This window comes from Trachemys scripta, chromosome 5 (genome assembly GCF_013100865.1).
Source record: "Trachemys scripta elegans isolate TJP31775 chromosome 5, CAS_Tse_1.0, whole genome shotgun sequence".
Lineage (NCBI taxonomy): Eukaryota > Metazoa > Chordata > Testudines > Emydidae > Trachemys > Trachemys scripta.
In genome coordinates this window covers 12833829-12850533 of record NC_048302.1, presented here as the reverse complement: position 1 = coordinate 12850533, position 16705 = coordinate 12833829, and the positions used below count along the sequence as shown (strand labels likewise).

General features: G+C 43.1%; 1 protein-coding gene across 1 annotated transcript in view; it reads left to right on the top strand.

The window, feature by feature from the left end:
- Positions 1-5075: 5075 nt before the first annotated feature.
- The window catches only part of CCDC158 (coiled-coil domain containing 158), a 51442-nt gene continuing 39812 nt past the window's right edge, over positions 5076-16705 (top strand). Inside the window, exons 1-7 of the mRNA XM_034771365.1 lie at positions 5076-5142; positions 6775-7019; positions 7360-7469; positions 7806-8133; positions 10232-10308; positions 11269-11379; positions 12960-13074. Of these exons, the coding sequence (XP_034627256.1) occupies positions 5076-5142; positions 6775-7019; positions 7360-7469; positions 7806-8133; positions 10232-10308; positions 11269-11379; positions 12960-13074 (1053 nt within the window). The remainder of the gene's footprint in view (positions 5143-6774; positions 7020-7359; positions 7470-7805; positions 8134-10231; positions 10309-11268; positions 11380-12959; positions 13075-16705) is intronic.

The window sequence follows — 16705 nt, the reverse complement described above, 5'->3', positions numbered from 1 at the left end:
CCCCCACCAGACACCCACCCAGCCTCCCGTCCAGCACCAGGGACCCACCCAGCCTCACACCCACCAGGCACCCACCCAGCACCAGGCATCGAGCCAGCCTGGCACCCACCCAACATCCACCCGGCTCCTGCCCCCACCAGGCACCCACCTGCTCCCCTGTCCAGCACCAGGCACTGAGCCAGCCTGGCACCCACCTGAGACCCACCCGCCCAGCACCCGCAGCTCTGTTTCTAGAGAGCATAGGGATAGGTCCTGCCTCCTGCCCATGGCTGCTCTGACAGCCCACGGCCCCAGGGTGGAGGCAGTCATCTGTGACTTTCTCTCATCTGTGAGAAACAACATTCAGCGGAGCAGTCCCAAACTTGGCAACTCTGCTTGAAGGGGACCCAACGGCCTGATTAACACTGAGCCACTGTGACGCCTGAGTAACACCACTGAAATCAGTGGTGGTACAGTGGCATATAACTGAAGTAGCAAGAGTGGTGAATTGGGCCCAGAGACCTAATGGGAGGGTCAATGGGGAGAGACCCACATAGAGATAGGGAACATAAAAGGAGACTCAGCTCCCCAGGGAAAGAGAGGGGCTGCCTCTAAAGTTGCCTCAAGGGGAAAAATAATCAGCTTCCGCTGAGGTGAAAATTAAGAGAGACTTTATTTTCCAACAGGCTATGACCACGTCCATGTATGCAAATCAGTGTACGCTCATTTTATAGAAGCCTGAACTCAGGCTTTTTGAGGGCCTAGTGTAAGCAGGTCTAGAATCCTTTCTACTTCATGAAGAGCCAGCAGGCTCCAGGTGCTGCCAGAATCTTAATCTCACTGGACAATAAGCTTACCCTAGAAGTTCAGCTTCCTGTAGATGGGCAGTCTTCTGCACCAATGTGCCTTCTGGGAGCACAGGCCTGGCTCTGCACTCCCATATTTGAAAAACCCAAAGGAGGAGCTATTCACTCCTGCAAGTTCAGCAACTAAGGGGTGAAGTTGCAAGTCAGCACTGTGGACTCCTTCTGCCCAGTTTGCAGGGAAGAAAACTCAAAGGGAGCTGCAAGTGCTCATCACCTCTAAAAATCAGGTGACATGTAATTTTGTATTGAGGACCCCAAGTCTGAAAACTTTTTGGCCCTCTTGTACAGCACCTAGCACAGTGGGCCAGGTCTATGACTAGTCACTACTACTGCAACACATCATAATTTTGAAAGTGTCAGCCTTCTGTAGTGGTTAATGTGGGGTCTGGGAGCCAGGACTCCTTGATTCTATTTCTGACTCTTCTATTGCACCTTGGGCAAGTAATTTAAGTTTTCTGTATCAGTGAAATTGGGACAATAATACTTACCCACTTGTATAGGAAAGCACTTGGATAATTTGGCTGAAAGGATTATATAATTACAAATTCTTCATTCTCTTATATTCCTTGGAACAAACTCTGATCTAAATGCAGCTGTGCTGCAGGTGGATTATGCAAGAGCTGATCTGGACCTCTGTCTTTCTGAAATTAATCCAGCCTTGCAAAACTGTCTTGAAAATTTACCAGAGCAGATACAAAAACTACTTGCCCTCCATAGTGAAAACACTTTACGCACCTCTCAAAAAGAATTACTTGCCACAGGTGACTGGATGAGAAGAATTTTGCAAAGCTGAATAAAGCTCAGATTTATTAGGGACAAGTTTTCAAAACTGGCTGTCTAATTTATGCCAAAAGAATCTGTGCATAAACCCCTCAATTTGAGCCATCCAGTAGGCACTTGAGGCACAAAATAGGTCAATGTGTGCCTAGTGCCTCTCTGTGCATATAGTTTGTATGTGCAAATGTCCACAGGACTTTTGTGTGCTCAAAATCTGTTACCAGTTTTGAAGCTGCAGTCTAGGCAGAGAGTTGAAATTCTAGCCTTTAAGGTTAATTTGGAGCATAAAGTTTGATGCCTGAAATCAGTTGTGAGAATGGTAAATTTTGCATACCTCTTTTTTTTGACTGGAAGAGGTATTTCATAGGAGATGCCAGGGCCATATAAGAGGATGCCATTCCAGATCATGGCTGCTAGTGGCACAGTGTAGTTCTGAGACACCCTGCCTTCAGCTCCTTAGGGATTCAGGTAAATGACTTCCATCCAGAGCTTTTAAATAATATTCATCTTCTCCTGGGAAAATAACGTATTAAGTTTAATCAGCTTCCCCACAGAAGAGCTTCTCTAAATTCTGGGGACTGAGAGGATTTCCTATCAGGCTTCTCACTCCTTAGCACTAGAGACCCACAGTCCTACTTGTTGGGCTGAGTTTGTTAATTTAAATTGTTAATTCATTTGTTTAATTTTACCTTATTGCATTTTTCCCTGAGTTGGGAGAGCTCAGCAGGCAGCAATACACCCCAGGTGGTTTCTCTAGCACCAAATCTCTCTAATCCAGCAGGCCTTTTTCAAGCTGCCTACTTGCTCTCTTTTTCTTTGCTCTCTGGAGGCTTCACTTTTAACACCAGGCCTGGACTAATTTTAACCATATAAACTACTCTCATGGGGTGCTACAACTCATTTCCCCAACATGGGGAGGAGGGTTTAATGAGTCACAAGTGGGGCAGAACCAATTACCTCTTAAAGGGGCCAGTCACCCCATCACAGCTGGCCCCGTTATAAAACATATAGTTGTGTTTATGCGACAAAGTCCACCTCACAATATTATTCAGAAAACAGAAAAACTTTCCAAAGCAAATATAAACAACTAATTGTTTAACATTTGTGAACTTATTTCTACAATATTATATTGCATTACTTCAAAATTCATTTAAGAGAGAAAGTTGATTTTTAAAATGTGAAAAAAAATAAAGATTGCTATTATTCTTTGCAGACACTGTTACAATGAGCAAGAATATCCAGGAATTAAGGTAGTGTCTTTTTTGTTTGTTTATTAGTGAAGTTATTTTTAAAATATCCTGCTGCTTACCCTTATAGTGTACACCTTGATTATTGAACTTTGACATGACCAGAATAGTAAAAGATAGTCTTCTTAGCAATAATGTGACAACAGAGATAAGAAAGAAATGTGTTACAAAGTGCACCAATGTCAAAGCCATTCTGCGGAAAGGGATGAATTGCATTGTTGATGCCAGGGTAATAGTTAGGGCCAGGTACTTCCTCAATCCACAGTGGCATTCTTACCGATGACAATGGGACTTTTGCACAAAGATGAAGGGTAGAATATGTCCCTGAGTTAATAACTAAACCTTTATGGCCTGATTCTCTTTTATTTACATTTTCATACTGTTACATTGCGCATCAGTCCATGGGGTAAAAATGCTGCGAGGCCCTTTTAGGAATCTTTCTGCCTTTTTTATTTGCCCTGAGGTGTTTGCAGTTAACAAATTTACACACACAATTATGCCAGTTAGATGCATATTTTAGGCACACAGTTACGCATCAAATAATTGAAAATCTTGCCTGAAAAGTATCGTCATTGGGCTTCCACATTAACAACTGAGATTCATGGGGCAGTTTTAACTCTCTTCGGGTTGGATTTACTAGTAGGTTCTGGTTGCTTTGCACCCATTTGGTGATGCAAAGCACAAGGAGTGTATCAGTGAATCTGGCCCCGAGTTTATAAACTCCTCTGAAATCTTGGTTTTTGTGTTATTTCAGTAGGAGGGCTCCATCTGAGCACTTCATATATCAGACTATTGAGGTGTGAGGTGAAGCTGAGGTGTTGTGTAGCAATATCCAGATGGTGAATGAAGCACCCTCTAATTACAATAGAGATTCAATAAGCTCAGATCAAGTTATAAACTTCCTGGGCAGCACCCATCCAGAGTGGGGGCAATGCAGAGTGCACATGCTTGCCTCCTTCTTAACCCAACCTCTCCCACTGAGGCAACATGTGCCCTTGAGGCCTCATGGAGGGAGTAGTCTGTAGGGTCTCTTGAGCTCAGAGACTTGACTGAGACAGAGCCTTGTTTGAAACTCACAGGAGGGGGGCTCCTTACTTCCATCCCCTGCACACCCACTGTGCCAGTAACAATCTGGCCATTACTGCATGGGGCTTCGGTCACACCCAGGACACTTAACTGCATTTGCACCCATGAGAAGGTAAGCTTGATTGCAGGTTTTCCCTCCTGATGTCTTTAACATCTCTTAAAAATCTAGCATTTTGTCCATTTTCATGAGCTGTCTAGACTTCAAAAATAGGATATAGATCCACATTTAGAAATATCTCCCTTCCTGTGCCCTTCCCATTTTCTCCTTAACTTCCTCATCCTTCCTTCTTCAAAAGGCTAGATACATGTTTTTAAGAAATGTTGTGCTGCCTAAGTGACTTCAAACAAATAAGATTTTGAAACTCTGCATTCTATGGGCGATGTCATGCTGTGAGCTAGGAGAGTCCTTGTTTCTGTGCTGGAGATCAGTGTGTTTAATTTACAAATGTTTTCTGTTATTGTAGAGGGTTTCTTCTCATTACAACTCTCAAGTGTCTTCACGTAACATCTGAAAAATACAGTCCCATAGCACTTGTCAGAATTCAGTATGAAATTTCTCCTTAACCATTTGATTGATTGAGTTGTTAATGCTTTTGTCAATCAATCAGTCAATCAGCCATGCAAACTTTACACGGTAAAGCAGAATGTCTGTGGTTCTGTGTGAGTAGATGGTATTTCACAAGCCAATCAGGAGAAAAAGTAAGTGGGGGGGGAAGGAATCTTGTTTTGATATGATCCAAACTGGTTGTTTTTATTTGTTTGATGGAGTGTTTTGTTTTGTTGTATTTTGTGTTCAGCCCCTTCAGGACAAATCTTGGCTGGTGTATATCAGCAGAGTTCAATTGATTTCAGTGGAGCTATACAAATTTATGAGAGTTAACGATCTGGCACCTTCTTGCTAAATGTGAACGCAGACCCTGGGTGTGTATAATGTCACTAAATGGGGCTTATAAAATGACATTATTTTTAGTTATTCATTTCAGATACTATTTGTGGATACCTTCCTCTATTCATACATTGTACTCGCAACAAATACTCACACATATAATTTTGCAGGGAAGCACTGGAAAGACAAACAAAAGAAACTCTGAAACTCCAAGAAGAAGCAACCAAATTTACGATGGAATCAATCACACATTCTCTGAGTCATGAAGAGACTTTATCAAGTGGCAACATTCCCAGTGGGCGTAAGTACTAAATACAGTTTAACAATACTGAGAATTCATTTAACATCAGGCTATCTCCGTTGTGCAAACTGTCCCACTCAAGAGTTATTGTTAAAAAGGGTGTATAAGGGTTGAAATTTTACACTTACGGTTGAAGCATCTTTTAGCAAAACTGGTATTTCAAAACTGCTGTTTTAAAACTGGTGTCTTGAATTCTGAACAATGTACAAAAATATCTACATAAGAATTGGCCATATTGGGTCAGACCAATGGTCCATTTAGCCCAGTATCCTGTCTTCCAACAGTGACCAGTGCCAGATGTTTAAGAGGGAAAGAACAGAACAGGACAATTATTGATTGGTCCATTCCCTGTCATCCAGTTGTAGCTTTTGGCAGTCAGCAGTTTATGGACATCCAGAGAATAGGGTTACATTCTTGCCCATCTTGGCTAATAGCCATTGGTGGACCTATCCTCTGTGAACTTATCTAATTCTTTTTTGAACCCAATTATAGTTTTGGTCTTCACAACATCCCTTGGCAATGAGTTCTATAGGTTGACTGTGCATTATATGAAGAAGAAGTACTTCCTTATATTTGTTTTAAGCCTACTGCCTATTAATTTCATTGGGTGACCTCTGGTTCTTGTGTTATATGAAGGGATAAATAACACTTCCTTATTCACTTTCTCCACACCATTCATGATTTTTATAGACCTCTGTCCTATCCCCCCCTTAGCTGTCTCTTTTCTAAGTGAACAGTCCCAGTCTTTTTCATCTCTCCTCATATGGAAGCTGTTCCATACCACTAATAATTTTTGTTGCCCTTCTCTGTACTTTTTCCAATTCTAATATATCTTTTTGGAGATGGGGTGACCAGAACCTTATGTGATATTTAAAATGTGGGCATACCAGGGATTTATATAGTGGCATTATGATATTGTCTCTTTTATTATCTATTCCTTTCCTAATCTGGTTTTAGTGAATTAACAAAGTGGTACAGATGTGTTATGATAGTGGATGGGGGTTGGACATGTGTGCAAAGGTGGCTTTAATCTGCTTTTGCACTCTCCTGATCCCTTGATTGTTATATACTGGATCCCCACAATGTAAATCAGGGAGGCTCCCAGATTGCCAGTGGTTCCAATGTGCAGTTAAGCCAGCCAGGGATCACTGGGGTGCAAGGATGCCCTGACCATGCCACTTTCACCAGCTCTAAGAGTGGGTGGCATAGGAGCTACCCTGAGCTGTACACCATCAGTGGATCCCCCTACCTGGGGGTGATCATCCTGTAGTCTAAGGACGGAGGCCAAAGGGCCTGACTTACCATTGCCCTGCACATTGTGGTAGCATTTTCAGCAGTGCAAAGTGAGAGTGTAATGGGTTGAAAATGTTACCAATCTGCTCTTGCAGTGTCTCACACCCACTCTGCACTCACTTTGCACTGGTGTCCATGACAAGATGCATTGCAAGAATGGATGGGGCCTATACAATCCTTAGAAAAAGCTGACTTCTAAAGTATATGGGCTTGATTCTCCACTGACTTGAAGAGAATGGGCAGAACACTCATTTGGCTCTTGCTTTTCACAGGTGTAAAGAATTATTTTATTTTCATATAAGGATTCCATTTTCAATATATAATATTCTCTAATTTCAGGTGCTGCTAGCCCACTTTTCAGCAATCAGAATGTATTAGCATCTTCCATTCGCAGCACAGTGATGGAAACCTCTACCTCTGCTAGTGCTGGCAGTAGTCCACCCAAAACTGTCTTGTATTCTAAATATGAAGTGGATATTGATACCCAGAAGAGAAGCACTAGTTATCCTGGAAAAGAGCACATTGAGAGTATCTTGGAAGGGTACTCACAGCAAGTCAGAGATCTGCAGAAGAGGCTAAATGATGTGAGTTGAAGACTTCGGGCCAGATTCACGGGTGTGGCTGCCATGGCTTTGTTACATATTGGATTCCGGGATTGGCCAGGGGAGAGTTTGGTCACCAGCACATTTAGAGCAGCTTCTTACCTGTTCTCAGCTGCCATAGCTCACAGGGTGCCTCAGAACAGCAGCACTCTTGCTATGCTCCCTCTGGTAATGCCCCCAGTATACCTGCACCACAGCATAGAGCAACAACTGGTATCTGAGAACACTAACACAATGTATCTTATTATAAATTATCATATTACCCTTAGCTACATTTATTTTTGGTCAAATATTCAATAATTTGCTTGTTTTGTTTGTCCAGAACACTGAACTGCATGAACAACAGAAGTTCAATTTAAGACAGACAATCGTTGATTTGCAGACCAAATTTCAGGAGGTGCAAATGGAGAGAGATGCTCTCGTGGATATCAGGTGTGCATGCTTACATCAGAGACTAGCCCATTGTAGTGTATCTAGTAAATGATACACAGTTCCCATGTGGGCTTGGGAGGAAGAGAAGGACTGCAGCAGGTGCTTGAACTGGTCCCCAAGTGCAAGGAGGGTTCTCCTGGAAGAAGCCTTGGGCAGCAGTAGTCATGGCAGAGTGCAAGGTCTAGCCCGTAGTTTCAGAAAACATACCAGATTCCATAATTTGCAGAAATAGTGATTATAAACCTCCCTCCCCCCATATCAGACAGGATAAAAACAAACATTGTACACCATTATCACTTTCAATATTTCTTGGATGTCTTCCTTTCTGAAATATAGACGAAGAGAATCCCAGAGCCAGGAGGACATCAAAATACAGCTACAGGCTACAGTTCATGAACTGGAAACAGCCAACCACCTTCAGGAGGAGATGCTGAGGGAGGCCAACAGCCAAACTGAGCATCTGAAAAAGATGGTACATGGCCATGAGGAAGTGCTCCACGAACTGCGGGGCGTCCTAGTGGACTATGAAGACAGCACAGGCAAGAGGGTGTATGAGCACGAGAACATCAGCGGTCTCCATATCCGCAACCTGGGCACAGCTTTTAGTAAAGTCCTGCGAGATTTAGACTCAGAGGTGTCGTATCTCAAAGGGAGGATTTTCCCGGTGAGTGGGGAGAACACTACTTTTCCTGCCAGTTAGTGGTGGAAGCTTCCAGATGACTATTTGTTGTGTAAAAACACTCTGAGAGCCAAATCCACAAAGCAGTGCCTGACTCAAGTAGCCGAATCCTTCCCCTGCCTCAGAGCAGCTGTGGAGCCAATTCACAAAGACTGCTTCGGGGTGCTGCACGATCCCCGTGCACACCACTCCCACCTCCTGCACAAGAGAGCTCCAGAGAATCCAGGTAGTGGTGGATCCTCTGGCCCTGTCCAATCCCCACTCTTGGGAGCCCGGGGGAAGCTATTTTAGCTCAATATATCAATTTGCCTTCCTATAAAGATGCAAGGGCTTGTGATTTCAACCGTACCCTGGCTTCTAAGCTGAGTCTCTTTCGGTTATCTTCTGAACATGCTTGAAAGCCAAAATTTTACAGCTGTTGCATCAGTTCAGTAGTAGCTTCAGTATGAAAAGTTAGCTGTTGGATTGTTATGCTGGAAGGTACTGTTAATTCCTGTCCTCAATCCTAGACCTGGGTAAAATCAGTGGGTGCACTAAGCACTTATGAAGAAGCAGACAAAGGCCCTTTGTGTAGCAATAGCTGAAATAATAGATGCCACTGCCCAAGGCTCTAGCCAGCATGGCAAGGCCTGAGCAGAAACTAAGCCGTGCGGGCAGAGGGATTTCCCTGGGGACTGATTGCAGACACAGGTGCTGGGATATTGACACTGGTTGGTGGGGTGGGTTTCTGTGGCTGTCAGAGGAAGAAAGATGTAAAAAGCCAACAGACAGTGAGAGAAGTAGTCATGAGGATGGCCCTGAGAGGGATCAAAGCTCCTTGGGGGAAAGGGCTTGCTTAAAAGTAGGCTTGGAAATTGTGAGCAAGGAAACTGGCTGCTGTTGTGTGTTCCTACTATGTTCAGTGAAACAGGTCTTTGTATACATTCTTTGTTAATGGTATCAAAGAAATACCTGGCTCCGTCATCAGTTTTGCCTCCTAATGGAAACAACGCAGCGATACCCCAAATATTGGCCAAAGGGCAACAATATTAATCAATAATGGCCTGAATCTGTATAGTGCAGAGCACATCTTGTGATGTGTCAAGGGCCCTCAACTTCTATTGATTTAGATGGAAGTTAAGAGCACTCAGCCTTTTGTGAGATGAAGCCCTCCAGCAATCAGTGCTGGCTATCAAAGATTCCTTTGTCTGACGCTATGTCATTGGCTTAGGGCCAGATTGCACCTTGGCCACCATGCTGGTGGACATGCAAGTGATGACCTTGTCTTCATTAGGACAAAAAAGGTGTGTTCTTAACTTGCCTGCTAACTCCAGGTAAATTCCTAGTGAAGACGACAAGGGATTATGTAGCTTTCACACAAGTAAGCTCTTTGGGGCAGGGACTTCCTTTTTTCTATCTGTACAGCTCTAGCCTTGTGGAGCCCTGGTCCATGACTGGGGCTGCTAGACACTATGATAATACAAATAATAAATAATAATTAGTTAGCAGCTCAGGGTAAACCCCAAGGTCTCCTTAGTTTTTAACTCAACCTGCTAACTTCTGTAAAAACTACAAATGCCTTTACTTCAGGTCAAATCCTAGTGAAAACAGTTAACTCAAGGTAAGAACACCCTTTTCCCCTAGTGAAGACAGACTGAGAGGGCGCAAAGAGCCTCACGCCCTTTACACATCCCATTCAGTGGCCAGCTACACAGGAGTCTTTGAGCTCAGGCAGTGCAAAGACTGCAGGGCTAGCACTGCTTTCTACACTAGCCCATGGAAAGGGGACAGGCAGGAGTCCAACTGTGACCACATTCCCCACTGGCAGCAGGCCAGGCACAGAAGAGAAAATGCTGTAACCTCTTTTAGGAGGAGCACACTGGCTGAACTCCTACTAGGGTGATGTGTCTCTGAACTGTCCCCAACTCAGCTCTGTAGCTTACAGCCAGAATTTAACCTTGCTTGTGTGAGTTATGCAAACTGTTCTACAAGTGAACCTTGGTTTCTTAAACTGTACTATCTGTTGATTTAGATTGTGTTTTCATTTACTAGTGGGTAAGAGTGATTACTCACAATAAACAACACTGTAATTTACTTACAACAGTTGGAGGAACAACTTGAATCACTGAAAAAAGAATCACAGGCCAAAACAGAACTTCTGCTTCAACAACATCAAGATAGGTACCTTTTCCCTATTTAATCACTAGTATAGTTCAGGCACCAACACTTCCTCACTTTTCCAGGCAGAATTATTTTTTTGTACCAGATGCTGATACTGTAATAAGTGAGAGGTGCAGTAGCAGTCACTATTATTGAGGGTTTATCTGTTTCTATTCTAGTTTTGTGTTTTTAAATACTCAGAACTTCCTGACACATTTAACAATTTCTAGACATGATCTCTGCTGAAAGGTCAATATTTTGGAAGCGTCTGAGCAAAACCAATTCCATTGGGTTGTAGTAGGAGGATTTTCTGACTTTTGTGTTCTTTACTGTGTCATGTTAATATTTTCCTAATATAGGCATGTTTGTTAGTGACTAGAACTAAAACCGTTTAAATCATTCTTGTGTGGAGAGCAGCACTATTGTTAACGCTGGTTAGGATAAAATCAATAACTTTCTAAAGTACGATGGAAAATAGAAATGACCAGAGGTATTTTAAGTAACACTGCAAAAAATCGTTACAGTGCTTTTTGCTTTTTTCAAATCAAGGCTCTTCCCCTCTCTCTGATTAAAATAAGCAACCGAGCTTGCTATTTATGTAGCTAGTGCAGATTGTAGTACACCTTGTCTAGTACATGGTAGTGCTTTAATGTAAACAACAATGTGTGGATGACATGACTTTTAATTGTCATCTTTCATTTTCCTGGTTTTTCCCCTCATCTCTTGTTTTTGGTTTTTTTGTTCAAAACTTTGGCCTTCCTTGGTTCAATAAATTGCAACGTCTCCAACTTTCTAATTGAATTATCTAGTTATGTCATCAGAATAAACTGTGAATTAATTTTATACAATTGATTACATTCATGACAAATCCCCCAAATCTTTAAATCTTGTGACTACTGGGGAAATATTCTTTTCCGTACAGTTTATGCAGTGGGAAATACCTTGTCTACAATTGTAACCAGTATTTTTTTTTTTAAATAGGATTGAGCAACTAATAAATGAACATGAACAGGAGGTGGCAGCACTGACTGATAAAACCAACAGCGCACGGAGCCATGCAAATAATATCCAAAGCCAGATGGAGATCATTCAGTATGTTTCTCGGTTGTACTGTAGAACACATTAAAATAACCTTGATTCTAGAGAGGTCTCCCTCTGCTAGCATACACTCTCTGCCGGCATGATAAGATTTCTTAGTAACTTTGCTTCAGAGTTAATCAACCACTGCAGAAATCATGGGGGGCGAAATCTAGAAAGGGTACAAAATAGATAGAGGGGAACATAGTCTGTGCTTAAGGCAAAGCTCTGAGAATCAGGAGACATGGGAACTGATTCTCAGTCAGAAGCAAGGTAAGTCAAATGAGTCATTGGAGTTACTCTGGTTCAGGTGAGAGGAGAATCAGTCCTGGGCTATTTTCCTGACTGACGTTAATTTCTTTTTGTGACGTTGAGCAAATCTCTGAGTCCTGAGTTATGAGCAACTCCTGCAACACTGCACAGTAGTGAAGTGAAGGAGTGAACAAGAACCTTCCCCACTTGCACATCTGCATGGGAAATGCTCGCAATAGCATTCCCTGCAATCTCTATCACAGGGACTGCTTCTCTTCCTCCCCTCTTTGGGAAGCAGAACTAGGAAAATATTGGACCACGGCCCTGCTCCTCTGTATACCCACCCACAGAGCAGGAAAAGATTGCTGCGGGGAGCATTCTGCACCAGCTTTATATAAATTAAGCAGAAGTGGGGCTGTGCAGAAATGACCTCATCAAGGGGGAGGGATAGCTCAGTGGTTTGAGTATTAGCCTGCTAAATCCAGGGGTGTGAGTTCAATCCTTGAGGGGGCCACTTAGGGATCTGGAGCAAAAATATGTACTTGGTCCTGCTAGTGAAGGCAGGGGGCTGGACTCAATGACCTTTCAGGGTCCCTTCTAACTCTATGAGATAGGTATATCTCCATAAGAGTTGGTAAGATTCTGGTCCAAAATTCATTCCTGACAATATATTTCTTGTCAACTGTATCATAAACAAAAATGGATGAATTCTTGTGATGTTTACTGGCAGAAATAAATAATGATGAATCTTATAGAAGATCCTGTGGAAAAGCCACATATATGGCCAGTGTTGGCATTGCTAATAATTGAGTGACTAGAAAATGGCATGGTGGTTCCCTGTTGATGGTCTCTTGATGACTTGTAGGTCAGATGTGCTCAGTTTATGCATTCTATCTGTCAACCCTGCAAACTCAAGCTGGGGTTTGGAAGTCAAACTGGGCCATGTGTGACTTGCACATAATCACCCATGATAAAGATTCTGTGAGCTGAATTCTGCCCAGAGTTCCACTTGTGCAGTCCTCTGGCGCAACTAAAGACAGTCTCTAGCTCCCCAGTTAAAACTTAGTTAACATGTGTGTTGATGATACATGACCCAGAATTGTAAACAGAAATAAAAGCAGTAACACTTTATTTTTGTCATTAAATTAACCAAATATGACTGAATACAGAGGGAGCAGATCTGTTAAGTAAGAAGGTGCCATTTTTATATTTTCACATTTCAGACTGCAACTACACTTAATACAGTGAAGTCTAGGGATCACATCCTTAGCATAGCTGTATATGTATCATGCTTTGGCAGCGCTCACAATTTTTTTTCCCTTTCCTTTCAAAATTTTTCTTAGAGAACAAACACGAAACCAGAATTCAATGTACATGCGTCAGGTCAGTCAACTGGAATCCACTGTTTCTCAGCTGCGTTCTGAATTACGGGAAGCTAAAAGGATGTATGAAGACAAGGTGCGTGTGGACTGCATTGTTTGTAATAGCTCCAGCTGAACTTGGTACCTGTGTTTCCTCCTGAAATGCACTGTATCGTTCAGAAAAAGACAGTCACCCTCTCATTTGAAAAGGTTTTGTTTCAGAGAAATTCAATGGCTGATCAGATAGATCACTATTCTTTTATCCATGGCACTGTTTTTCTTTCCAACTATTGAATTGTATTATTATATACCATGTTTAAGCATAGGAGCTGGCTTGAAGTGGTTTCCATTATATACAGGGTTTGCAGTTTGGTTCAATGGCTCTCAGCGCCCCTGCTGTAAAAATTGTTCCAGCACCCCTGAGCTTAAGAACAAATAACATTGTTCTCTAACAAACAGATTAGAGGAGCACACAGATCAAAATTAGTGGCAAATGATTCCATCTGGAAATCAATGCAGAGGACCATAGACTTTAAATAGCAGTTGTATATGTGGATCAAAGGCATTATGTCTCCTAAAAAGGTAGAGAATGTAACAAGAAGACACAATTAGGCAATTAAAAAGAGCTTCTTGCCTGAGCCATAGCACCCAGAAGTGTTCTCCAGTAACTTTCTGTCTTGGGAAATCAAAGAGGAAACGAATCTTCTGTAAACAGATTAAGAGCCCTAATCGGCATCTGGAATATTAATTTTTTACCCACTAGTTAAAGGAAACTTGTTGATTAGGTTAAATAAAGCTGCTGTAATTGGCAATGCAGACCTAAATGCTTTGGCCAGAGAAAGAAGGAGAATCATAGCCACAACCACAAGTACAGGCCGAGGCACTTTGGTCTTGAACCACCAGGTACAGCAGCTTCATTTGACCCAATCAACAAGCTTCCTCACAAATCCTTTATTCTGTTTACCAACCCTCTCCCATCTACCTATCCACAGTCCCAATACTATTTCATTTGGCTGTCTCAGGAACATGCCTTCTCTCAGGGGTTCTCTCAAAGGTTTGCATAGGGCAGATCATACCTCAACAGAGAGAGGGTGGTTTCAGCCACCTGCCCTTGCAGCTTCCCAATCATGAACCATTTGGAATCACATAAAACCCCTGTGACTACTACAGCAATTGCTTGTGTAGGAAAATAGTGTTAGTATTTAAGTATTTTGAAGTGACCCAGGTGGAAAGACAGCGTTTGTCAGCACCTGCAGGTTCAAGCTGCTTTTCTTCTTCATAGCAGCAAGTTTAATAGCACACTGAAAATCCCCGACTCAAAATACGGGCAGCAAATCGTTTTCCTACGCCTCTACCTTTTGGTGATCAGTTACCTTAGACAAATGGAGAGGAGTTTACTCCAGCCAGTTCCACTCCAGAAGTTCACTCTATCCATTCACTTTTCAGAGAATTTATTTCATGTCATCTCCCCACCCCAATTCCACATCCCTTTCTGGGATCCCTCTTACAAGAAAATATAAAGACTGGAGTCAGTGCCCTTCCCCAAACGGGAACAAAAGAGTTACTTCAGCTGTAATTGGGAGCAGGGTTGCAGTACCATTATTTCCTCATTCCCGAATACATGAGAGCTCTGAAAATGGAACACGTACATCAAAAAGTTCCGTTTCTGTGTGGTGATGACGGTAGCCTCTACAGTATAATTCTTTCTCTGAGTTCACAAGATTGGTTTGAGACTGTACCCCTAAAGAATGCCTATTTCAATATAATATCTAGTTCTCTCTTCAAAAATACTTGAGGCTCTGCGCAAGTGAAAGCCACTACCCAGAATGACAGATTTCTTTCAGGATGTGGTCCCCATCAAATGCAGGTTGTAATTGTTTGATGATACCCCATATGACATCCAGTGTGAGGTGGTAGGTAACAACTAGAGCTGTGTAATCATTTCCCTCTCCCTCATGACTGGAGAGGTATTAATGGGCCCGGGGAAGTCCTGATAACACAGCTCCATTGGAGCTCTATTGTCAGGGAACCCAGAATCCCAGAATAAGTAGTGGGCCTCTGTTCAGATGATCCTTGTCTCTTCTGCACCCCCCAGCATCCGCTGGTCTCTGGTGATGGAACCATGGCTCACTGGGCAGGCGAACACTCAGAGGAAATCCACAAAGAGATTTTCCCTGCACAGCAATAGATGACTCTGATTCACTAACCACAATATTTTGTGTGCCCTTTCTTTAGAATTTCCATTTTCTTATTCCCTTCCCTGGACCTAGGCCTTTTGGTTTCATAGATAATACCACTGTGATTCTGACATCTCCTAATTATTATCTGAGAATAATTTCCCTTTTTCCTCAGAGGCTGACCTGAAAATGGTTGCTCTCCGTTCTCTGTAAAATTAGAGCTGACAACTCATACAGTAACATTTGACTTCTGGAGTCAAATCCTGCTTATGTTACACATCATGTTAACTTTGGCAGCCTTTTCCTGCTTATTAGTGGAAAGCTGCTCCCATTGTAGAGCTGTTGTATGATTTGACATGGCTGTTATTCTCTGTTCAAGAAAGGCCCAGAAAGGGAATAGCAGGGATGTGGTAGGTCAAGCTTGAGGTAGCATGGCACAGATATGTTGGGTATTTGAAAGCAGGCCAACCTGCCCTCTGTCTGGCTCCACTTACTGCTCTGTTCACGTGCATCAAAATTCATTCCAGACTGTTTCAAAACAAGCACTGCCGATCTCAAACCAAACAAATTTTTTGTTGGGCTTGTAAATTAATCTGTTATGTTCCAGCTGTGGTAGAAGTGCAGTTTACCATGTACTTTTTCATATAGATGACTTTAACAAATTCAGTTTGGCATAAACAGAGCAGCACACGATACTAGAATCATAGTAATGTCAGGCTGGAAGGGACCTCGAGAGGTCATCAAGTCCAGCCCCCTGCACTGAGGCAGGACCAAGTAAACCTACACCATTCTAGAGAGAAAATGTGGGTGAGGTAATACCTTTTATTGGACCAATTTCTGCTGTTGAGAGGGACAAGCTTTCAAGCTTTTCCAGAACTCCTCTTGAGGTCTGGGAAATGTACTCCGAGTGTCACAACTAAATACAAGGCAGAACAGATTGTTTAGCGTAAGTGGTTAACAGATTTCAAGATGACGTGGCCGTTAACATCTTTCCAGTTATACGGGGGAAAAGCTGGGGGTGGGATTTAGTCAGGGCTGGCTCCAGGTACCAGCCGAGCAAGCTGGTGCTTGGGGCGGCAGATTGAACGAGGCGGCATTCCGCCTTGTCCTAGGGCGGTACAGCCGCTTTTTTGTTGTTGTTGTTGTTCTGCTCCAGCCACCCTGTAGGAGGCGGCGGCGTGGAGGATAGGAGCGACCTGCAGCAAGCCTGGCAGGGCAGTCCTTGTCCTTCCCTCTCTGCCGACTGGAGCGGAGCCCTCGCGGCAGGCGGCACGGAGGGGCCCCGTGGCAGCGCCCTGCTGTAGCCCTGGCCGCCCCACTTCTCTCTTTCCCCCCAGCTAGCCGGTCCCCCTGCACCCGCGCTCCGGCCGCGCTGCAGGATTTTTTGTTTTGTTTTTTTGCTTTGCCATTCTGGCTGCCCCATTTTTTTTTTTTTTTTGCTTGGGGCGGCCAAAAAGCCAGAGTCGGCCTTGGATTTAGTGGGTTATAGATTGTTGTGATAAGCCATAAATCCAGTGTCGCTATTCAGTCCTTGGTTTTTAGCGTCTAGCA